At 39.5% G+C, this 24157-nt stretch overlaps 2 protein-coding genes across 2 annotated transcripts; one reads left to right on the top strand and one right to left on the bottom strand.

The window, feature by feature from the left end:
• Positions 1-230: 230 nt before the first annotated feature.
• On the top strand, positions 231-5702 carry LOC104434406 (CRM-domain containing factor CFM3B, chloroplastic). The gene is given in 11 exon segments (XM_010047343.3): positions 231-1206; positions 1409-1877; positions 1965-2095; positions 2416-2847; positions 3512-3668; positions 3747-3827; positions 3830-4038; positions 4136-4195; positions 4279-4362; positions 4568-4758; positions 5120-5702. Coding segments are annotated over 10 exon segments (2604 nt in total). The 5' UTR covers positions 231-339; the 3' UTR covers positions 4682-4758; positions 5120-5702.
• Positions 5703-12622: 6920 nt separating this feature from the next.
• On the bottom strand, positions 12623-16419 carry LOC104421675 (NAC domain-containing protein 92). Its single transcript, XM_010033715.3, has 3 exons — positions 16005-16419; positions 14121-14386; positions 12623-13528 (listed from the first exon to the last, which is right to left on the bottom strand). Exons 1-3 carry the CDS (start codon positions 16156-16158, stop codon positions 12875-12877), a joined length of 1074 nt encoding a protein of 357 aa, XP_010032017.2. The 5' UTR covers positions 16159-16419; the 3' UTR covers positions 12623-12874.
• Between the last annotated feature and the right edge of the window lie 7738 nt (positions 16420-24157).

Here is a 24157-nt window from a genome sequence, read left to right as displayed (position 1 = left end):
CGAAAAGTATTTTCATTTTTCATGAAGTTTTCTCATAAACTAGGGCGCCAATTTTATCTAGCGCACCCGCCATCAAGTTCATGCAAATGGGCCAACGACTGATTGGGCTCACATGCGTGATGGCCCACAACACGGCCCACATCATTTCTCAGGCCCGATCCATCTCACGACCTCTGAACGATAATAAAAATAAAAAGAATATCCCCCAAAAAGATTAAATATCTTCTTCGTCATCGTCTTCTTCATCCTCTGGTTTTTCTCTCTGTAATATCCAAACAATGAAACACGCTCCGTCCCCCACCTCGCTTCACTGAAGCTCCCGGCACCCCGGGGAAGAAAATGGCCTTCGCAACCGCCAAAATTACCGAACTGCCACTGCGCAACGCCCTCCCCCGCGCCTCCTCCGGCTACGGCAAGAGCTCCCTCCACCTCCTCTTCGCCTCTCCGGCGCCGCCGCGGCGGCGGCCTCGCGCGCTCGGACGGCGCTGCTTCTGCCAGTCCCTCCCGCACGACCAATCCTCGAGACGCCAGCTCCTCCCGCGGAAGGAGCGGCGGCAAGCCGCACTCCGCCCCCTGGCTCAACAAGTGGCCGCCGCCGCCGCGGACCGCGAGATCGACGAGGAGTCGCCCGGCGAGGTCGCCGGCTCCGATTCCCGCGGCGAGGCTGAGCGTAGGTACTCCGGAAACGACAGAGGCCAGAATGCGATCGAGAGGATCGTGCTCAGGTTGCGGAATTTGGGATTGGGGTCGGACGATGAAGAGGAAGGGGACGAGGAGGACGGGGAGGGCGAATTCGGAGCCGCGCGGCCGACTGGAGAGGAGAGGCTAGGTGACCTGTTGCGTAGGGAGTGGATTAGGCCGGATAGTTTCCTCGAGGAGGACGAGCGCGAGGAGGACGATGCGGGGTTGTTGCCGTGGGAGAAGGAAGGCAAGGGAGAGGTCAAGGCTGAGGAGAAGGTCGTCGGGGGGATGAAGAGGTCGGTGAAGGCGCCGTCGTTGGCGGAACTCACGATCGAGGACGAGGAGCTGAGGAGGTTGAGGAGGAATGGGATGTACCTTAGGGAGAGGATTAGCGTCGCGAAGGCGGGGATCACGCAGGCGGTTTTGGAGAAGATACATGATAAGTGGAGGAAGGAGGAGCTTGTGAGGCTTAAGTTTCACGAGGTGCTTGCGCATGACATGAAGACCGCGCACGAGGTCGTCGAGGTCGGTTCAATGATAACTTATTGTAGATGAATTTGCCACAATTATGTGTTTTCTTGCTTTTTGAACTTTGTGCTTGGTTGATGGTTGTGTTTCCTGTTTGCTTAAAATTATGATGAATATGAAGTAACGATGTTTAAAAGTGAAAAGGAAAGGAATGAATATGATTCGAGAGTATGTAAGTGACTGCTTGTAGTTTTCTCAGCGTCGAACTGGGGGATTGGTCATATGGAGGTCTGGCAGTGTTATGGTGGTGTACCGTGGGAAGAACTATGAAGGCCCTGCTTCAAGATCCCAACCGATTGTGAGGGAAGGTGATGCTCTCTTTATCCCTGATGTTTCTTCAGCCAACAGAGCAGTCGCAGAAAGTGGCGATGATGTGAAGCCGGAACGTGAGAAGAGTGAAGTGTCGGTGAGGAGCCCAGTGCTAAAGGAGAGCTTGACAGAAGAGGAAATTGAATATAACGACTTGTTAGATGGCTTAGGCCCTCGTTTCGAAGAGTGGTGGGGCACAGGAGTGCTTCCGGTCGATGCAGATCTACTTCCTCAAAAGATTCCGGGTTATAAAACACCTTTTAGGCTTCTTCCTACTGGAATGCGTTCGCGACTGACCAATGCTGAGATGACCAACTTACGGAAGCTGGCAAAGTCACTTCCTTGTCATTTTGCCCTCGGTAATATTCACCATGTTGTGATACAGCTTGTCAGCTTCTTCCCTATGCAAATAAGTTGTTGACATATTGTTTCCTTAAATCATGAAGGGAGAAACAGGAACCATCAGGGCCTGGCAGCTGCTATAATTAAGCTTTGGGAGAAGAGCTCAGTTGTGAAGATTGCTGTTAAAAGAGGAATCCAGAATACGAATAACAAACTCATGGCTGATGAGCTGAAGGTTTGTCTTTTGCACATCCTGATCCAAAACACCAGTTTCCTGGTGATATAATTCTTTTATTACCCTTCAGTACTCTAAAGTCAGTTCCTTATGTCTCTTTGCTACTTCTACGAATGTTTATAACTGCGGAGACTATGAATGTTACTTAAACTGGTAACATATTGCAAAATTTGTGTATCTTGTTAAAGGGGTAATTCTAATATGATCTCCTGCATCTTTTGGTTGTTCACCTATCCTGAATAAGGCACAGTGAAAGAGTAAAACAGAAGTCGTTATTCGAGCACATATTGAAACTGATCACATTTCCTTTTGTTCTTCAGGATTTAACTGGGGGGGTCTTACTACTTCGAAATAAGTATTACATCGTCTTCTATCGCGGAAAGGATTTTCTTCCTCCTACTGTAGCTACTGCTTTGTCAGAAAGACAGGAATTGGCAAAACAGATACAAGATGTTGAAGAAAAACTTCGGACTGGAACAGTTCCTCCTACTGTAGCTACTGCTTTGTCAGAAAGACAGGAATTGGCAAAACAGATACAAGATGTTGAAGAAAAACTTCAGACTGGAACAGTTGATGCTGCTCCATCTAAGGAAGCTGGCTATGTGCAAGCAGGTACTTTAGCTGAGTTCTATGAGGCTCAAGCCCGATGGGGAAGAGATATATCTAATGAGGAACGTGAAAAGATGATCGAAGAAGCTTCCAAGTCCAAGAGTGTTAGACTTGTCAAAAGAATTGAGCATAAGCTAGATCTTGTAAGTGCTTTTCTTCAGTATAACGTACATTTCTTGTCTACTTCCTTTGCTATATTTGATGGAATCACATCTACTAGGTGGTATACTAAGATATATTTGCTTGATGAGATGAACCAGATGCAGATGCAAAATAGGCTACACAGAGCAGTGTTAAGACAGCAGAAGTAATTAGTGATGGTTTAGTAAATAACCTCCAACTACCAACACAGCAGAACTTTACCTTTGTCTAGATATAGAAAATGTCTAGACAGGAAAATAAAATATTTATTAGAGAAATTCTTTCTCCTGTTAGAAGAATATGGGATTATGTTATCAAGGAAAATGTATTGCTTTTAAATGCAAATGGACTCTAGAGCAGTGTTCTTGTTCTTAAATTTTATTTCTTATTACCAGTTGAAACATCATGTGAAGCTTTTACAAAGCCTTCTTCCTTCTCTGGGTGCATGCAGCTTTTTTTTTGGGCTGATTCTTAGATCACTCAATCAGTTTGGATGATGAGAAGAGACATGTTTTATCCTCAAGTGATCCATGTCATTTGTGTAATATTTATCTGCAATGCAAGCATCCTTTTTTCTATTTTCTTTGGTTGTTCTTATGATTGGCCTCTCAGATCATCCTGTCATCATTTTTACTAAATGGTGGTTCTCTGTCATGTGATGAACAGGCACAAGCAAAGAAATTAAGGGCTGACAAACTCTTATCTAAAATAGAAGCATCTATGGTTCCCGCTAGTCCTGATGATGACCAGGAAACTATCACCGATGAGGAACGGACTATGTTTCGCAAAGTTGGTTTAAGAATGAAGCCTTACCTGCCTCTTGGTACTTATATATTTCTTCATTTATTAAAGGAATAATTTTAACATCGAATTGAGGGCATTAATGTTTTCATTATTCCAGGTATTCGTGGTGTTTTCGATGGTGTCATTGAGAATATGCACCTGCATTGGAAGCATAGAGAATTGGTGAAGCTTATAACAAAACAAAAAACTCTACTTTTGTGGAAGACACAGCAAGGCTATTGGAGTTCGAGAGCGGTGGAATATTAGTATCAATAGAAAGTGTGCCGAAAGGCTATGCTCTTATATATTATCGTGGAAAGAATTACCGGCGGCCCATCAGCCTGAGGCCAAGGAACCTTCTCACGAAGGCAAAAGCATTGAAACGTTCTGTTGCCATGCAACGGCATGAGGTCACCTCACATGTCCCATCTGCCTATACATGCAAAATTGATGTTAATGTTTCTGAATTTTCCACTTGTTTACTGTATCTTTACTTGTCATGCACAGGCTCTAAGTCAACACATATCTGAGCTGGAGCACACAATTGAGCAGATGAAGAAGGAAATAGTAAGTGCCGCTTATTCTGGAGAGCTATCATAAATCTTTTCATGAGTAGGTTCCTTATGGCCTTCACTTCACGTTTTCTGCAGGGTGACTCTTGTGAGATAGAGAGTGAAGATCCCTGGAGTTCCAAAGGAAATGGCCAGTTTGATGAAGTATCAGAATTGAAAATGGTATATTGCTTTGCACTGCTTGCCAATTGGACACATGCTTTCTTTTGGCCTTACGCAATTTTTAGGTGTTGAAATTTCTGGTTTGTGTTCTGGATGTGATGCGAAAATCTTTGATTCTCTTATTTGGGAGAAAATTTGGATCTGTAATGCAGTGCAGAGTCATTGCTACTGGTGGTGCTAATTTGGATTTGATTTTTCATTCCAGAGTGAAGATGATGGTCCAACGTCTGATCCTGATGATGTTGAAGGCAGTGATTGGGAAGATGATGAAGAATCTGACCAAGATGATGAAGAATCTGACCTTACTTTAGATATGTGATGATCCTTTGAAAAGAACTTCATATTTGTGCTGAAGGAAACTCGAGAGGCATTTGGGGCATTGCCTCTGTACCGTCGGTGAGTTCAGTTCAATGCTTACATAGAGTAACACAGACATACACAATGCTTCCTCTTGAATTGCCCTTGTTTTCTTCAATAGGTTCAAATCTTTTATGTTTGAACTCATTCCTGTTCAAGACAAATCTCACGAGATGTACTCTTTTCACTTTCAATGATTCAGCATGTGCCTGTACTTCTGTAATAGAAGGAAATATGCAGTAACATGAAAAGATGTCCAGCATTGGTGGCTCACTAGATTTTTAGCTTGCTTTGAATCTTTGTTATTTTTCTTGAGCAATAATTTTGCTGTTGAGGTTTGAAACGAAGTTATGCATCTGACTTGCTCTCTCTTTCTGCATTCCATGTATGCCTTTCGCAGCTCTGTGTTCGTGTGGAACTTTTCCCTGTCGGAACCGAACCATTCAAGTTCGTTTGGTTAGCTTCTGAACAATTTCTCGTGCCTCATCACAATCATTCATTCAGAATCGTTTGCCTGTGAAGGATTTGCATTGAGTATGAACTAATTACCTTGATGAGTTCCTCAGACAAGCCAGAAGCTCCGTGAAGCACCAAGGAGACACTGACGGATAAGATGAAGCAAGGACAGAATCCATATTGGTTGATGCTAATCAGTACTTGGTGTAACCCTCTTCGACAATATATGTTTTGCCAGTAAAAGATGAATCTCTTACTACGCAATTGGTGGATGCTAATCAGTACTTTTCACAGAAAAAGAGATGGTTGTTTTGGAGCGAGCTCAGCTTTGCAATGATGCAATTCTATTGGAGAGTTCGATACTGTTCTTTGAGGGGCTGAATAGTCACTCAGGGATTGAAAACTAGTGTATGCTTGAATGAATTCTCAAGGCAAACATGTAAAAAGCTTCTCCAGTAGTTAAGCAAAACAAACTCAAACCGGGATCAGCCTATTCATCATTTGTTATCAGCCCATGCAAGTTGACAAATACGGGAACAAATGAGGAAACTTTATATCTACCGAGATTTAGTATATGATTCCTGCCATCTCTAATAGCTTAGCCTTCTAGAGAGACGGCCAAAATAAATTTCTCATGCCCTCCTTCACCCATTTATGGGTTCTCTTCTTTGTATTTCTTTGGTTTCTACAAATTGTTCTGCAATCTCTCTCCCTCTGCCGATATGGTTTACTAGGAATTTCTATGTACCTAAACATTTCACAAGTTTTTCTTCAGAACTTGCGTACTGACATTTCTTCATATTGTGCATAAAAATGCATTTGTGCTTAAGTTTTTCTACAAAATACCTAAACATAAGAAGTGTCCCAACAATCAATGCCTCACGGTTGCATGATTAAGGATTTTAATGAGGGCCAGAGCAGAATATTCCAGACCTTCAGCAGATCAAGCCTCAAATTTGGACTGCCGGGAGGATATTTTCCAAGAACATTTCCAATACACAACCCGCCAAAGCTGCAGGTCATCCTCTGTCCCTGATGATCTCCCTTATTCAGCCTCAATGAGCAGGCCTTTTGAGTGGGCCAAAGAAGAAATGATATTTGCGTAGGAGATACTATTTTCGAAGGAGAGATGTGAACCAACTGCCATTACTGAATAAAATCCCTGGAAAAATTCAAATGACAAACAACGTGAACAGATCATTAATTGACTTATCTTTCCTTTAAGCGAGTAGGCTGCAGCTTGCGACACCAAACTGCATCATCCCCTATGCTAGCCAATATAGGAAATGAATCAGGGTGGAGAGACATATGCCAAATTAATGGCTTCCGTGAGATCTTCCTTCGGAATTCCATGATAAAAATGAACTGTTGACTGGAACGTGCCATAAAAGCATGTGCATAACCCTATTTAACTTATTTCCTCTGTTTGCATTGACTGAAGTAGAGCAATCATTGACTCAAATGGACATATAAATGCAAACTCGTGTCTTATACCCCAAAACTTAAAAAACAAATGATAGAAAGTGAACCGATATAACGTTCCATTCTCCATATTCCATGTGTTATTTCAAAACAGATACTTTTGGTATAAGCTCAGGTTGAACGGTATGATATCCACAAGATCCGCATATCAGAACAAATAGCTTTGCAGAAAAGAAAGCCAGATGAGGCTTCCACGAGTTGTTGGGTTGCATTTGACTGGATAAGCATCTCTATAAACCAACAACGCAGAAGGTCCCATCGATTGTATATCATTTGTCCAGAGAACTTAGATCTTACCAGAGAGCATAATCCAAATAATTTTGTCTGGACAAAGCATGTAGCAAATTTCTAGCTGCAGATAAGTGCAGTACTCGTGTTCTTCTCCCATTCAATCAGATATGAAAAGCGCTCACATTAGCCTGTTCAGCAGCAAGATACAACAGGCAACTAGGGGAATCCCTCCTTGCTTAAAGGCAGCAGGATGGATCTGCAAGGAAAATGAGCTCAACCCTGGACAGGCGGTGGAAACTACCAAGCTGGAATATGGTAGGGGCAAAGGGAATTTCCGGTGGACTGGTGAAATGCGTAGAGATCGGAGTCCATGCCCTACTTTGAACTTTAGTGTGAATGTTAAAAGACAGATAACGGAAAGTAATCTTTTCATGAAGGAGCAGTGCCAAAAAATTAGTCAAAATCCCTTCTTTGAACTTTAAGCTTGTAGAGTGAAATTTAATAAGCAAAGAGGATGTTTGAGATATTTTGGTCAGCTTTAGCAAATAAAAGTACTATAGAAGGTGCAACAGCCTAAGACACTTCAGCATTATGATCCTTCCACACGGCAAGCCTTTCAGGTACCTGATAATTAGCCAAACTTAAAAGCTGAAAAAAATCAAGTTTCAAGTACATTTGTCCAACCTGTAATGTGGCAGGACTCGTCTTCCTCTGCTGCGGCAATGACTATTTCAACTCCTTCCAAGTTATAAACATTGAATGTACTGGCAGAATAACCTCCTTCTTCTGCATTCTATTAAGAACATGAAACACTTGAACTATTATATAAGTTTAATCCTATTACAAACACTAATCTTGATGATCCTGAACTGCAGATGCTCTTTTATTGAGGAAAGTCTGACTGGAGGAGCCCAATATTTTACGAGTTCAGCCAGCGCTGTACTGCTTACAACATTACCAAAGAAAGGAAAGAAGGAATCCTGGTATGATGTTCCTATGTTGGATGTGTGGATGTGCAAGATGTAAAAACAAATAAGATATGCACCAGCTGCTGTCATATGGAAAGCTTTGCTGTCATATGCCTCAGAACAAAAATGCCCATACAGCAAACATGAGCAGGGTCTCTAAAGGAAGTGCCTAACCATATGCATGTAGACAGAGATATAGAAGCAAAAGCAGTCACCTTCCTAAGTATATGTTGCAAGACAATACCTCACACAATTCATACTGCTTTCGTCCCAATTCTAGTGTATATATGATGTTGGGGGTTAAATAATTAATCTGGGATTAACCAATTGCCACAGCCACCGGCATACCTCATTAACTTAGTCTATGTTCTCAACCATGGTAAGAATTATGTGCCAACTGGTTTGAGGGCATGATCAAAGTTAGTGCAAAAAACATTTTTCAGCTTTATGGTACTGAATATTCTGTGAGCTGCCAGCAATATAGGCTAAAGCCTCCTTTTGGTTGATAAAAAGCGCCATTTTCAGCTTATTAGGTAAATCTTCAGATGGTGCAACAGTAGACTGTTATATTGGTCCCCCCAGACACCAAATGGGGGAGAATCATGTGCTGCAGCAATCATAACAGCGAGACATATTGTGGATCAAAATGGTTGCTGACACTGTCATTTAGCTTGAATCTCGGCAGATGATGCCATCTTCATTCTCAGCATTCAGCTTGAATCTCGGCGACATCAGCAGCTTGATTCTCGGTGCCGTTGGCGGCTTGAATCTCGGCCACATTTCCAGCAGACATGGCTATACAAGGGCCTTTGTAGCATGATCTGATGAAGTGGTTCCACCTGTGCTCAAAGATAACATATGCACCAAATGCTATCATATAGAGAGCTTTGCTGTCAAATGTCCCAAAACAAAAATGCCCGCACAACAAACATGAGCAGGGTCTCTAAAGGAAGTGCATAAGCATTTGCACATAGAGAAGTAGAAGCAAAAGCAGCCATCCTCCTAAGCACATGTTACACAACAATGCCTCGCATAATTTGTAGTGCTTCAAGTTTGACCCAGATATTCTGATGTATACATAGTGTTGGGGTTAAATTATTTACACGAGATTAACCAACTGCCTCAGCCACTGACATACCTCATTAACTTAGTCTATGTTCTGAACCATGGTACGAAATATTTGCCGACTGATTTGAGGGCATCATCAAAGTTAGCCCAACAAAAAAATTTCAGCTTTGCATGGCATTGAGTAGTCTATGAGCTGCTGCCAATATAGGCTAAAGCCTCCTTTTGCTTTTTTGAACAGCGCCGTTTTCAGTTCAACTATGAAGTAGGCAAAACTTCATAATTTTCTCGCACGTATGCTGAAAGTTTGATCTTGCCCGACAGCAAGCCAAATGGGGGAGAGTCACGTGCCGCAGCAATCACTACAGTTATGCATATTTTAGCTTGATGGCATTTTAGAGAGCAAGCAGCTCAAGCAAAGGACATCAGTACTCTCATGTCCAGAAACCAGAATGTCATATTAGGTTATACTTTAGCGGTCAATCCCAGTGCCATAAATAGTTTTGAGTGCCTTATTATTCCTTTGTCATGTACCCTTTCTGTTCAACATTCATAAACCTCGAGACTACGGCCAAGCACAATCAGTTCTTGAGGTCTAAAGACTCGCCGATACACACCGCAGATGACAGCGGAAACTGAAACGATACCATGCAAATGTAATTGGCAAGGCAGCATATTACTATAAAATTCACATTCAGTCACCTAATCATCTAACGAAAAAAAAATTAAAAAAAATCAAGTCCATGTTACAACATAATTCCATTTACTGTCTGCTTGCAATGTCTTGTAAATCGATCTTTGCACCGCTACCTTATTCAAGGTCTAAATATCCTCAAATGTGAAGAGCCCATTTTTGCTTATAGGAGCAAGAACAAAGAAAGTTCAGCTGATCACAGTCAAACAGCTGCGGCATTCATGATTCCGCGATGACAGCCACTGCAATGCTCCTGGTTTTTTTGGCTAATTGTCATGCTTCCAGCGAGTTCTCGACAATCTAAAACCATCTCTCGCGCGACGTACCTGAACACCTAACCGACGAGCTCTAATTCATTCACTCCATTTCAATTTCAGCAGAAGAAAACGTACGCAAGCATTGTCGATGCAGAAACAGAGTCGCCATCCAACCAGCTGCTAGCTAAAGGCCTCCGACAGTTCATCCAGACACACATCAATCCAAATTCTAGATCACATAAGCAAGACCGTGTTCGAACGCCATGAGAAACGAAATCAACCTCGAACAAGCGGCGGTCGATGCCCGAGTTGGACTTCCCCGAAGGCATCTCTCTCGTCTCAACAGAGTATAACAGCGGAGCTGACGTGGACGGGCCACATGGACGGGCCAAATCTAGCTGGATGTAATAACTTAATAATGTTTTATTTACAACACCGGTATGTTGAAAAGTATGGCTGATTAATCGTTATTGAATATCGAACATGACTCGCTTATTCAATAGTCACTAATTACTCATCACGTCACTAGCGCTATTATTATATTTTATGTAAGAATTTTGGCATATCGAGCATTGCTCTAGCCAATAATTTAATTAACTTGTTGAATTTGCTAGAAGGACGACCGTGTACTGGAGAAATAAACTTCACGTGCGTGAGTAATGAAAAGTCTAATTTAAAGAAAAAAGATGAAAATAAAAAGTAGATGAATTAAATGTGAATAGATGATGTGATACGACAAAGCCAGTCGTCGCTGTGCAAAGAAGACTATGGATGGAAATTCGTGTTTTTCGATGAAATCCAGTATAAGTCTATTATAATCTCGTGTTCGCTCAATTCAGACTGATAAATCGAGACCGGTAAACATCTTGTCCTCGGTCAAATCCAAGCCGAAAATTTCCGCATCGAGTTCGCTCTTGCATGCCCCGCCAATATCAAGGATTCTCACGAATCCGAATCACGTGATCGAACGTTATTGAACGCCAATGCGTTGCCGTATTGACGAGCTGCGGGTTGAACTTTTTTTTTTTATTTTATCTTTTTATTTCTTTGTCCGTAGCTGCGAGTTGATTGGCATTGAATGATTAGGTGCGGTGGTTAACCGTTGCTGCAGCTGCAATCTGGGCCGGTCGTTGGTAGTTGAGAGAGGCTTCACCATACCATCTACCCCTACTCTACATGTATCTTTTGACGTACCTGTCTGAATTCTTTTTGGCCTGACTAGGCGATTTACTTGTCACGGTATTAATGAATTGCTCCGTCTATGCGCATCTGAGTCAAACTCCACCGACGGAAATAGGGCATGTCAAAGTCCCATCTCGAGATAATCGAGGGTTTTGCCAACATTTTAAATTAAAATTAACATGATTAGGCACCGATTAGCACAGATGAATGAAGCAAATTTTTCTACGTGCGCATGCCATAAATGTCGCTTTTTCTTTGGAAAATTTTCACGCGTTGAGTTCTGGTATTTTACACCTTTCCAAGTCAAGTCAATATATTTTTTTATTTCTCCTAATGAAACCCTCCTACTTCTTTAAAATTACCTAATCAAGTCTTTTCCCCATTAAATCTGGCTTAGTCAAGCTGTGAAGGCTGTTAGATGATGTTGAAGGCGATAATTTTTAAAGTCAAAATCCACATGCATGTTGAAAAAGAGGGATCGTGAGAGGAAGAAGATAATTTTGTTTTTCTATCTTTTGGCTTCTTATATTCTTCACGGTAGCGTTTACATCAACACAATGTCGTCCAAGTTGCGCTTGAGCGTTGGCGAGGCCACTTCGATTGATTTTGGTAGGGCACATTGCCGAAGGGATTAATTAGACAATCTGTGCAATTAGAATGAATTGATTAACAAAAATTAAAAGTGCAACGTCTTGAGTAGAAATTGCGTGAAAGCATAGGACGAAAAGTAGAAATTTTTTCTTTCGCTTCATCACGAGTTGCATGATGATGTGTATTAATTGTTTCCAAAAATTAAATCAACACAATTTTCTTAAGATAATTGTTTAAAAATTCCTAAACCTATTGTACAACAGCCAATTCAATTATAAACTTTTTATTATGTCAATTTAGTCTTAAATCTTTTGACGATTTTCCAATTTAGTCTTAAACATTTCAATCATACCAATTTAATTCTAAACTATTATTTGAATATTTGGCTGGGATGACTACGTTGGCATATTGTCAAAAGGTTTATAATTAAATTGGCAAAGTATCAAAAAGTTTAGGACTAACTTGGCACAATTGAAATGTTTAAAAATAAATTAGCAAATCGTCAAAGATTTGAGACTAAATTTGCATAATTGAAAGATTTATGACCATATTGGCCCCCATATAATAAGTTTAGAGTTTTCGTAACAACTTTCTCAATTTTCTTTATGCATAAGCGAGAAGATAAGTTTATGCAAAATGTAATACAAATAATTTTGAGTAACTTTGTAAGGTAGTATGAAAAATTGGTAATTTCCAAACTATAAAAAAAATTAGTAATATCATAAATATGTTGATAAGTTGTCAACAAGTTACGTGGAAAAAGTCACTGGCTATTTTTTTAACAAATAGTTTTTTTACACTTATTGACAATTATTAAAATTTACTAGCATGGTAAAAAAAAAAAAAATTGTTTTCTTTTGCATGAATTACGCAAGATGCAATATTTTGTGAATTGCCAAATAGAATATGACGAGCCAAATCTCCTCGACTTTTGCTTCATCTGATAGTTTAAGATTGCCTGAGTAACTTACAGTTAATTACTGGACAGATATGCATATTTTATTTTAAGAGAGAAAGAAAGAGAGAGTTTACATTGGACATTAAAGATGAAGTGCAGGGAGATTTGAAGACTACGTGATATGAACTTTACATGCATATTAACCTAAGATAGCGATGATCAACGTTGGACAAACAAAAGATGGTCTAAGCTTTTCTAGCTATTACACAGTTGAGAACATTCGACACGACTGTAATGTCTTTGAAACGAAGTTAGCTATTTTCACAGGTTTTCAAATCCCTTCCCTTAATGGAGTCCAACTGAATGGTTGCTCCGGCTGTTGGTGATCCGGCACGGACGATTCCAAATCCTTCGAGCTCGAAGACACATTGAAGCTCGTCGAAGATGTTAAGTCGTTCATCCCGAACAGATTATGATGATGATGAGAAGCTCCTTGTGCTTGTTGCTGTGGCTGAAGATGGTTAGAGTAGTCATAAGTGCCTAACAACGTTGCTGCTTGATCTCTTGGCTGGTGACTGTAGTTGCCGTTGTTCCTCACCTGAAGTGCCTTGAGGAGGAGCGCATTCACAGCTAAATTCGAGCTCAGCAAGGTTGAGGGCCATGGGAGAGACGGTAGGCCGGCGATTGTTTCTCTCGCCGACGAGGGCCAGTTGTTCATCATGTTCATGTGGGGATTGCTTTGCATGTTATAGGCAGTACTATCACTATGATTACTGTAGTTTTGAGCTAAATTAATGTCGGCGAATCCGCTTGATGCATTATTAGGCATGCCGGTTAAACTATTTGACAATTCGATGTCTCCGTACTGGTCATGAAGTGCTGAGTTTGTGTCGCCAGGAGAGTCTGGAGATTGCTCGGAGGACAGTGCCGGCTGTGGCTTCTTCACGGCCGTCTTCTGGAACACCCTACATACCACCCATTCTTCCTGTTCACAAAGAAGCTGTTTAGGGTTACCATTGCAATCAAGAATTAATGTTCTGAAACTTTTTCAGACTACCATAAAGTTTATAAATGATAGTCTATTGTCGACACCTAAATGTTGGGTCTGAAGAGGTCGTGACATTTATATGTCATGGACTTTCAGGTTAACTAATCTTGCACAAAAAAGTTTGCTCAACATATGCCTATGGATACACATTTATTACCCTGCATTCCTTTGTTAGGGTGTGACTCTGAGTTCTTCATATTCTTTGAAGTACTTCGCACAAACATTTTATTGGTTTAGAAAGGTTAAATTAAGAAATGCAAATATGTATACCTCTCATAATGAAATACTATACTTTGTATAATCATGAGGAGCTATAATGCAAAGTAAAGAATTAAGATGAGCTTATAGACCGAGACAAGATATATCAGATATCTAGTCACCATTTAATGTAAGTTTGATTCGAGTAAGTTCCACTTTTCAAATTTACTGATCTTAAGGTGATTGAATAAGATTCAAGTCATTTCAAGACTATTTGAAAGGAAGTTCGAGATTTGATGGACGTAAATATATAGAAGAGAGTAAAATGTACCTTGGTGGATTTAAAAGGATGCTTATTCTCTAGCCTATATTCGTGCATGACCCAGTTGCTCTTCTCACCCCTCGGAGCTCTTCCCTTGTAAAAGACTAGGGTTTTCTTCATCCCTACCAAGATACCTCCACGGAATATCTCCTTGTCCTTCCCGGTGGTTTTCCAATACCCCGCCTCCGTCGCTCGGTTCGTCCGGAGTCCGGTCGGGTATTTCCGATCCCTCAAGCTGAAGAAATACCATTCTTTCTCCCCCATCGATGCCTTGCCTGCAACCCACAATCGCTTCTTTTAGCGAAGTTGCTTGATGAAATAGGATTCTAAATTCTTCCAAAAGGAACTGGCCAAAACGAATTCTTACTTGATGAAATTTCATCAAATGTTTCTAATTAATCTTGCTTGGTAATCGCAATTACTGTGATAAATCATTTGCAAAGAAGATATCAATAGCCTCAAAAAGCTAGGTGAAAACTTTATCTCCAATTTTGACCAATTCTATTTAGTCGTCATCTTGAAGATTATTAACTGTACTTAAAAAATATTAACAAATTTCTATGTAGAGCATGCTACTCTTTTGAAATATATTTTCAATTGTCAAGTTGTATTAATATGTGCCTCTTCTATCTTTGGTGGTCTTAACAAGAGCACCTGTTGACAAGGCACGTCTTAATTTTGCTTTAAACACCAATAATATCGCTTGTTGTCCTAATGTCTCTAAGAGTTTTTTTTTTTTTTGGTAACCAAGGATCCGCCGAGCCCGCCTTTCGCTTATGCTAATCAGCAATCCACGGCCCGTTGTGTCACAGAAAATGAATAACTTGAAAAAACTTTCCCTAAAAATGAGCATTCATATTGCTTACAAAAAACGAATTAACGCAATTTTTTTGGTGGTCTATAAAACTATTTAGACATAACTTATTAATGGCAATGAAAACATTTTTCATTAATCAATTATTTCCAATGATACAAGCAATTATTATTAGAAAATATATTTTTTAAATAATTTATTTTTCATGAAACAAATGGATCCTAAGTATACCTTACATCACGCTTCAACCTAAAACAAATACGAAGCCCCAAAGCAAACTAAAAAATTGACTAGTCCTAATGCCTGTCGGAAAAATGGAATTGCCTTGCTTCAAGTTGAGAAGTCTTGAAAGAGAATTCAATGCGGAAGAGACAACCATCAATTAAAGACCGAAATTGCAGATGATGACATCATCTGTTCTCAAATTATAAGATAAGGACATGTTTTGTTTTGAATATCATTGTAATATGAAATTGCTTGTTGAGAAATTCGTTTAGTCTTCCTCACGTATTGCAAATGAGGTAATATGGCCCTCCTACGAGAAGAATAAAAACCCTAAATTTTTATAGTCAATCAAAAACTGTCGAATTTTTGGGTCCCAAACCAAATATGTCAAGAAGCAAAAACTTACCTTCTTATACGTATAAATAAATAAAAAATAAAGCACTAAAATCTCCAAAATCTTGATGATTTCTTACATTAACTCTTCCCTTCTTCCTCCCCATTTCCGTTTCAAAAAGTTTAAAAAAAAAAAAAGGAAAATAAAAGGCAAAGAACAAGTACCCAAAAGGAACCTAGACAACCTAATTATGGCAGTAGACAGCAGTTATATTAGCTTTGATTAAGTTCAAGATCATCAGCTCATGAATTGAGAATACAAAAAACATAGAAACAAGAGTCATCTTTTAATCTTCTTAAGGAAATTGTAAAGCACGGAATAAGACTGAAGAGCGACCAAATCAAAAAGGAGAGAGAGAGAGCATGCGGAGATAGTTCATGCATGCACAACAAGATCAGGAAGTTACCTGCAAACAAGCATAAAGAGGCAGTATACACGGTATATACATATATGTGTTTACCTGGAAGATCCCAAGGTTCGCACTTGTTGAGATCGACGTCGGCGATGGCTTTTGATGTAAAGCCGATGTCGGAGACCTTGCAAGTGAGATAACAAGTGATGAGCTCCTCATCGGTCGGGTGGAATCTGAATCCAGGTGGAAGGTTCCCCTCCATTTTTCTGTCGATTCAAGATTCAGATGGCGAGGCGACCCGACACTTTTCTCTTTCTCTTCCACACCCCAAGACAAGCAATCCAGGACTCAAGTACGGTTCACATCTATAAATAATAAAGCCTCGTCCTCACGCTGTATGTTCTCAGGAAGCCTATGAGATATGAATAAAACCGGGATCCTCCGTCAAGAAGAAGCTTTCAGAGAGACTCCCCCATATGTCTGCAATAGTCTTATTCTATTGTGCAGATTACAGCTAACATGTTGACAATGATGGTCCATGAAGGTGACGAAAGTGCTCGGTCCCTGAGTTTCGCGATAATGCCCCGGGGGATTTGACTGGCGATACGCTCTGTATGGAAGAGAGAATAAAGAGGGGGGGAAGAAGGGCTGTTTAGATAATACCCAAGCGAAGTTCGCATGCCGCAGAACACGTGTAGCGGATATTAGTGACAAAATTCAAAGAAGTAGAGTTGAATTTCGGTGATTTTATACTTTATGGTCAGCTTTTTCTTTCTTGTTTCCTTGGTAGTGAACGAGGGATAATCATTTGTTGCACGGGGACCGGGGTTGAGTCTCGGTTACACCAAAGATCTGGGCCTAAATATAGATGATACTGATATCATATTGATAGATTGATAGTTGTTGTTTATTTTTTTAGGACGTGATCTTAGATGCCCAACCACCTTCAACCATTTCTACCCACCCATCCCCAAGAAAACCTCAAGCTTGTCCAATGGGAACATGTCTTTCCGACTATTCCCCGCATTATTCTATGTGCACTTGTCTATGCATTCGTCATAACCAATCTCTCTCGCTCTCAATATATACATATTTATGAAATATAGTATCAAATGCTGTTGTACCTTAAGCAAATGATGTGGTGAATTGAAACAATCACGGTATAAAAAATAAAAATAAAAATCTATATGCATAAAGAAATTTAATTTTTCATAAATTCTGATACGAATCTTACTATTTTTTTTATGCATGATTGGCTCTTAATTTAGGGTATTAACGTTAAGCAATCATTTCGTTTAATGGTCTATTGTATTGGGTGCGCTACTACAAGTTGTGTCCGTTAGTTATTTTTTTTTTAAAGGATGCTGTCTCTTTAGCATGTGTACTTGCACAAGCAGATAATTTATATTGATTTGAGAAGAGGGTGATCATTTAAAATGCTATATGTTACTGTGTTGTCTGAATCTATGTAAAGTTTTAGGCTGCTTTAGACAAGAATAAAACACGACACAACAAAAGCATGAACACGCAAACTTACCTCGATCTTCTCCAGAAGATGAAGAAAGGTATATATTTACCAAGTTATATTGACGAGTTAATGTAGAGCAAAGAAAAATAAGGATTCCGACTTAAATCTCATGAAAAAGGGGCATTATATTTTGGAATTTTCTGGGTGGAATCGCATCGATGACGAAAATAACCGAGCCGCGGTTTACTAAATTATGGAAACAATCTTGCTTCATAAAGAGCTGTTTTTTCCTCAAGAATTTTTTACGCCAGATGATTTATGCTATGGCGTATATGGGATATACATGTATCGTCCGTGATCCATGAACAAGATGCAAACATACCCATTAATTACTTCAAGTTGGGTCTAGACTAGCATTTGTCGACACATATAGACGAATCTTAACTCGAAATCACCAGGACAAATGATTGGAAATTATGGGAGACGAACAGCTAGGAGCTATATATAAATATAGATGTCCAATGCTCCAATATGTTTCTATTTTGTGCCTGCTTCTCAAAGACATAACCAGAATATAATAAGTACGAGAAAGAGAGGGGGGTTATGATAAGGGGCAAATGGAAGTTCTGAATGAGTGGTTAATGTGGTTACCAAACCAGAAGACTGCGTCTAGAACCGAAGCTTCCTCGTTGGGATCTTCTCTTTTTCTGTCCATGCAATGTGTTTGCGAGTACATCACTCCTTTTCGTCTTCCAAACCCTCCTCAAAGTTTCAAGCCTAACATGGATTTTCTTATGTAATGTGCCTCACGTTTACCCGTTCCAACGTGGGCCTTCTAGAAGTGTCCCCCCCCTCTCTCTCTCTCTCTCTCATTCACACATACCGCGTGTCATCACGGTCATTAGAAGGGGAAAATTACCAAAAAAATCAATTCAGTCCATTTTGTCAATTTTGGCGAGCTGACATTGACATGGATACCAGGCGATGATAACATGAATAATTTTCCATAATATTTTTTAAATTTCTATTAATTTTTATTTTCGTTTTCTTTTGCTTTTTCCTCTTCTTTTTCCTCTTCTTCCCTTCTTTTGTTTTTCTCCCTCACAATGGCCGGTGAGAACCGTGAAGCCCTCACTTGGCCTCCCTTAAATCTAGGTGAAGCCAGCCTCGCTTGTGATTGGTGAAGCCATAGCAGCTTCACTAGGGCAACCATGGTCTCACTAGTCATATCCGAGGTCACCTTTGCTCATAGCCGATGAGGCCTAAATGAGGTTGGTCTCGCCTAATGGCCGATGAGGCTCACTGGCCATTGTTGGGGGAAAGAAGCAAAAGAAGGAAGAAGAGGAAAAAGAATAAGAAAAAGGAAAGAAGAAAACTAATTAAAAAATTAAATCAAATAATATATTACTAAAAATTGTCCCATCAGCCTTGGCTAGTCAAAATTGGCCAGATAGATTAAATTGGCACAATTGCAAAAGATTTAGAATTGAATTGGTAAAAAAAAATGTTTATCATAGAATTGATACATTTGTAATAGATTTAGATTTTTTTTTTTGGGTAATTCTCCCTCGTTAGAAGATATTCGGACATGTGAGACCAAATATTACCTTAGATTGGAACGACACAATCAATATTGATTCTGATGGATCAAAGGTGCATAAAAAAAACAAGTCACGGAAAATGATGATAATCTTTGATTTACCATACGGAAAGAAAGGGGTTTGTAGACACTCTTTCGTGTTCGGATATATACAAAAGAATTTACTTAATTCATGAATAGTGCTAGGTGATATTCATATTCCATACTATATTCATGGTAGCAAGTTTGTGATTTTGTGTAAAGTTCTAATTGCACTAGGATGAATTTGCTCCTCACTAGAATTACTTTGATCAAACTATTTAGGTTGCAAAAAAGTACTAAAAAATTCATAAATTTATTGCATTTGTGCACATTCAATCATAAACCTTTTAATTATGCCAGTTAAATTTTAATTTTTTTGATGATTTGCCAATAAAGTCCCTCCAACTAATTTTGGTAAGAAATCACTAACATAAATGTCGGTCATCCTACATGGCATGGCCACTACTGATGTAAATCATTTTTAAATTTGTTTCTAAATTTTTGAATTTTTTTTTACTTTTTTTTTTACGACTACAAGTCAATGAGATTACTGGTCGAGCCTTGCTAACCACAAGCGAGGTTTGGGTAATGACCTCCATGCCTCGTTGGCCACAAGCGATGGCATCAGGCCCTTGCCTAGATCTAGGAGAGGGCAATGACCCCTGCTTGTTGGCCAAAAAGGGCCACAAGGCCCTCACTTTTTCTTGGTGAGGACCACAATGCCCTTGTTGACCATGGGCAAGTGCTATGTAGCACTGACACGGACACATGACACGCGACACAACACGACGCGACACTACACGACACGCCAACACGTCATTTCTTAAAAATAAAGAATTTCGACACGTTCCGACACGTTATATATTAAATATATTTTTATATATAAATACATAAATAAATAATAATAAAAATAGCCTAGAATTAATTTACACGAAAAATATTAAATAATATCATTCGTTATTTTAATTTGTTACAATAATACACAAAACTTTAGAGGAAAAAAACATTGTTTAAAGAAAAATTCTGAAATGATATTTTTAAATTTATCTATTTATTATATATAGCATTTTTTTATTACTTCTTTCATAGTAAAAGACTTTAAAAAATAATTAAAAAAAAACAAAACTGAAAAAAAAAAAAATTGATCCCGTGCGTGTATATTTATAGCAATTTTATTACTTCTTTTATTACTTTTTTTGTGTATATTTATATTTTGACCCCTCAAGTATTAGAAATTTTTAAAATTGATCATGTGCTTATCGGAATCACGTGTTGGAATTCTGGACTCACGTGTCGGAGCATGTCGGAGCGTGTTGGAGAGAGTTGACCACGCGTCGGATTTTTCGACACTCGTTGACCGCGTGTCGGGATGTGTCGGAGCGTGTCGAGTATCGGACACGACACGAAGACTTCTGGAGAGTATTCGTGCTATATAGGGCAAGGGTCACGAGCCCCTCACCTGGATTTGGGTGAGGGCCCAATGCTCTCACTTGGATCTTGGCAACGGCACAAAGGCCCTCATCTATGGCTAACGAGGGTTGGTTTACAACCTCGCCAGCTCAATGTTGTAATATATATATTTTAAAGTTCAGAAAAATATTAAAAAATTATAAAATATGTCCGTGTTAATATTAGTCGTGCTGTACAAAATGATCGACGTCTATATCAACAATTTCCTACCAATAGGTGAGAGTTGTGATCCTCTCCTAGATCTAGGCATGGGCATATCCCTTTCCTTTTTGGGGCAACTCTCAATCTTAGGCCGGGCCAGAATTATCTCCATCCTGCAATGTATTTTGACCCAGTGGGCTCAAACTTAGGTTAAATTTATGTATTGTCTTCATATTCCCATCTTTCATGTATCCACGGCCGCGACCACCAATACATTCCAGAGGGAAGAAACGGAAAACATCATCTGTGTCGTCTTGTCCCACGTCGAAGTCCCACTCCTCTTTGTGCAGCTCACAACATAGCATAATCCTAGGATTAGTCGAAATCCATGGTAAAAATCTTGACCAACATTGTCTGTTAATAGATTATATGGTCGGAAAAAATGGGGAAAAGTGTTAAAAAAAGTCCTGAATCTTTTGTATTTGTGCCGATTTAGTCCAAAAACCTTTTTTTGGTACTAATTTAATCATAAACATTTTTACTTAGTGTCGATTTGGTCTTTTCCGACCAATTTTGGCTGGATTTTGCTGATTGGATGCCAGCCAACTGACGTAGTCTAGTTGGTGGACAACTTTAATAATATTTTAATATTTTAGAATTTTTTTATTTTTATTTTTATTTTTATTTTGCTCTTTCTTTTTTACTTCCCCTCCTTCAACCGGTCGAGGCGACAGCTAGCGAGGTCACCTCATTGGACCTCACCGGCCACCTCGCTAATGGCCATAAGGGCAGCCTCGCCTCGCTGGCCACCTCGCCGGTGGCTGCGAGGGCGGCCTCGTGCTGGGTGGCGAGGCTCCCCTTGCCAAATTTGGCGAGGGTCGAGCCTCACCATGGCCGGCAAGGCTCGACCTTGCCAAATCCGGCAAGGGCGAGCCTTGCCGGCACCGCCTAGGTTGCAATTCGGTGAGGTCAAGCCTCGCCGACCATGGGCGAGGCTCGCTCTCGCCGCCCTCGCGACCACTGGCGAGGTGGCCGGCAAGGTTCGGCAAGGTTGACCTCGCCGGCCATCGCCTCTGGCCGGTCGCCGAGGTCAACCTCACTGATCGTCTCCTCTAGCCAGTCGCCAAGGTCCAACAACTAGCTAAAGGAGGGGAAGGAAAAATGAAAAGAAAAATAAAAAATATTAAAATATTATTAAAAGTTGTTCACGTCAGCCCTGATCAGGCCACGTCAGCCGGCTAGCGTCCAATTAGCAAAATCTAGCCAAAATTGGCTGGAAATGACTGAATCGACATTAAGTAAAAATGTTTAGAACTAAATTGACACAAATATAAAAGGTTTAGGACCTTTTTTAACACTTTTCCCGAAAAAACGCGTGTGATGTGAATATCACTATTCTTATTTCTTTCTCTCATGTACCTACTCATTATTTCTTGTTATTTTTTCATTTCCAAATGTTAAAGAATCTAATCGACGTCTTCATGAGACTAGACTGTTAAGGTGCACATTTAAGGGTGTCAGTGGAAAACGAGACCAGCATCGATTAAATATATAAGAGATGCGGAGTTGCTCAAAATCAATAAGATAAGCTTCTACCCCAGCTCAATAAACTGTAATGGATTAAACCCGATTATTCTATTTTCAACACATGAACTAGTACATATATCGTTCTGTGTAGTGTTTACCTTACTTTTGGCTAGAAAAGAATTCAAAGTATGCTTATAAATTAACATCATTGCAAAAGAAAACGTCCCATGTTCTCTTTTTTTCTTCTTTTTGATGACGAGGACTTTCCATATGATACACGCAGGAAAGATAGGGACAAGCCAACATTGACAACTTGATTAACCTCTAGGTCACATGATCTTATCCATAAACATCATGAAATAGACCAAGCCTCCTTTTTCCTGTCAATTGCGCTGTCTAACCCACAATTTCGAGCTTTTCCTAAGTCGTATATTGTATTTCCGAAAAGAAGATGAAAGGGGTGCTGCTTTTGTAACGTGAAATTTGATTAGGCGTCCCCAAGTTCGGCATGGAAAAAGAGAGAGAAAAAAAAGGCGCGTCTACACTAATCGAAAGAAAGCAGCCGCCTAGAAACCTTAATAAACAAGTTAATTAAGAGGGAGAAGAAAGGGCTGAATTGAAAGAGAAATCAAAATCAGATTGTATGCACCACAACGTATCCAACTTTTCCAAAAGGCCTCTTTATGCATTTTGGAGGCAAAGAATACTCCGAAGCCTCTCGACCAAGCCGATAAGAGAACAGGCCCAATACGTTCTCTCAACTCCATCTAGATTCTTTATTAAATTCGAATTTTTAAATCTTTTTTTGGGAATATTTAAATATTTAGTGATCATTCTTTTGCAAAAGTTGAAGCAAACATTTTGGATGCGTGTAACAAGGTTTTGGTCTCTTCTTTTAACTTTTGTTTTTACATACATTTCTCAAAAGATGGAAAAGAAACACAAGGGTTTTTCGTCACTTCCTTTTGTTATTTTAAGTGAAGAGTTTTTCACACTTTAATGTAAAGAGCACTACGCGGAATCTTCTTCTCAGTTCATCAAAGTTGACCAGGAAGACTATTTGGGTGGTATCTCACTACACCAATCGGCATGTCTTTTCCACTTTCATTTTGCAGCCAGACATGTATTTATTCATGTTCTCTCTCTCTCTCTCTCTCTCTCTCTCTCTCTCTCTCATTAATGGCAAAGAAAAACATATTATTTTTCTTGGGTCCATTCTAAATATACACCTAAAACCATGCATACTTATTAGATGGTTCTCTACAACAATTCCATGATTTATCTAAATGGCCAATTTCCTAAAAAAAAAAAAAATCAAACTTTAGCTTCAATCTTAACTCTGTCCTAAATATTTTTTCTCAAAAAAAAAAAAAAACTAATTTTCAGTATAATCTCAAATCTACCTTGTATCCAAATATCATTTCTAGTGTCTTTAAAATTATCAAAATTAGAAGACTTCTATTATTTAATAGGAAAGTGACAGTGTCGATGAATACATAGGTTCTGATACTGGACCTATAACTAGTACTGATGTTGATAATTTTGAGAAAAACTAGTGGCAATTTTTGGAGATTTAGATTAAAAAATAAAGTTTAAGGTAAAATTGGAATTAGACTTAAAGGTGAGGGATTTTTAGGGAACTAAGGCTCATCTAAAACTACCAAACTTCTATAAAGCACTAAGGCATAATGTATGTTGTACTTATACTTTGGGATTAACAAGAAATTATCTCTTTTTCTTTTCATGAACTATTCACTAAAGATACGGATCAGATAACGCGAGAGCCGGAACCCATATTTGTTCTTCATAGACAAAACTATTTGGGTGTAATAGACCGTTTCGGTGACGAAATCGCCGTTGCCATACAAATGAAATCACTGCCACATGACATGGGAAATGAAAGAGGGGTAAATTAGGCACGCGAAAAAGAATTTCATGGACCGTGAGCAAAGCAAAGCAAACCAAAGTTAGTACTTTTCCTTTTTCTTTATTTCTCATCTAGGAGTGCTTTGTGTCTTTTTATGTTGGACGAGA

The sequence above is a fragment of the Eucalyptus grandis genome, chromosome 2, assembly GCF_016545825.1.
Source record: "Eucalyptus grandis isolate ANBG69807.140 chromosome 2, ASM1654582v1, whole genome shotgun sequence".
In the NCBI taxonomy this organism is placed as follows: domain Eukaryota; kingdom Viridiplantae; phylum Streptophyta; class Magnoliopsida; order Myrtales; family Myrtaceae; genus Eucalyptus; species Eucalyptus grandis.
Note: the sequence above shows the minus strand (reverse complement) of the source record. Positions and strands in the feature narration are given on the sequence as shown.

What these genes read in the sequence shown, in the direction of transcription:
- LOC104421675 (XM_010033715.3), bottom strand. Translation starts at nt 16,158, where the DNA reads ATGGAGGGGAACCTTCCACCTGGATTCAGATTCCACCCGACCGATGAG. An exon ending in CGAACCTTGGGATCTTCCAG is followed by an intron (nt 14,387 to 16,004) that starts GTAAACACATAT and finishes TGTGGGTTGCAG; the next exon opens with GCAAGGCATCGATGGGGGAG. An exon ending in ATCCTTTTAAATCCACCAAG is followed by an intron (nt 13,529 to 14,120) that starts GTACATTTTACT and finishes CTTTGTGAACAG; the next exon opens with GAAGAATGGGTGGTATGTAG.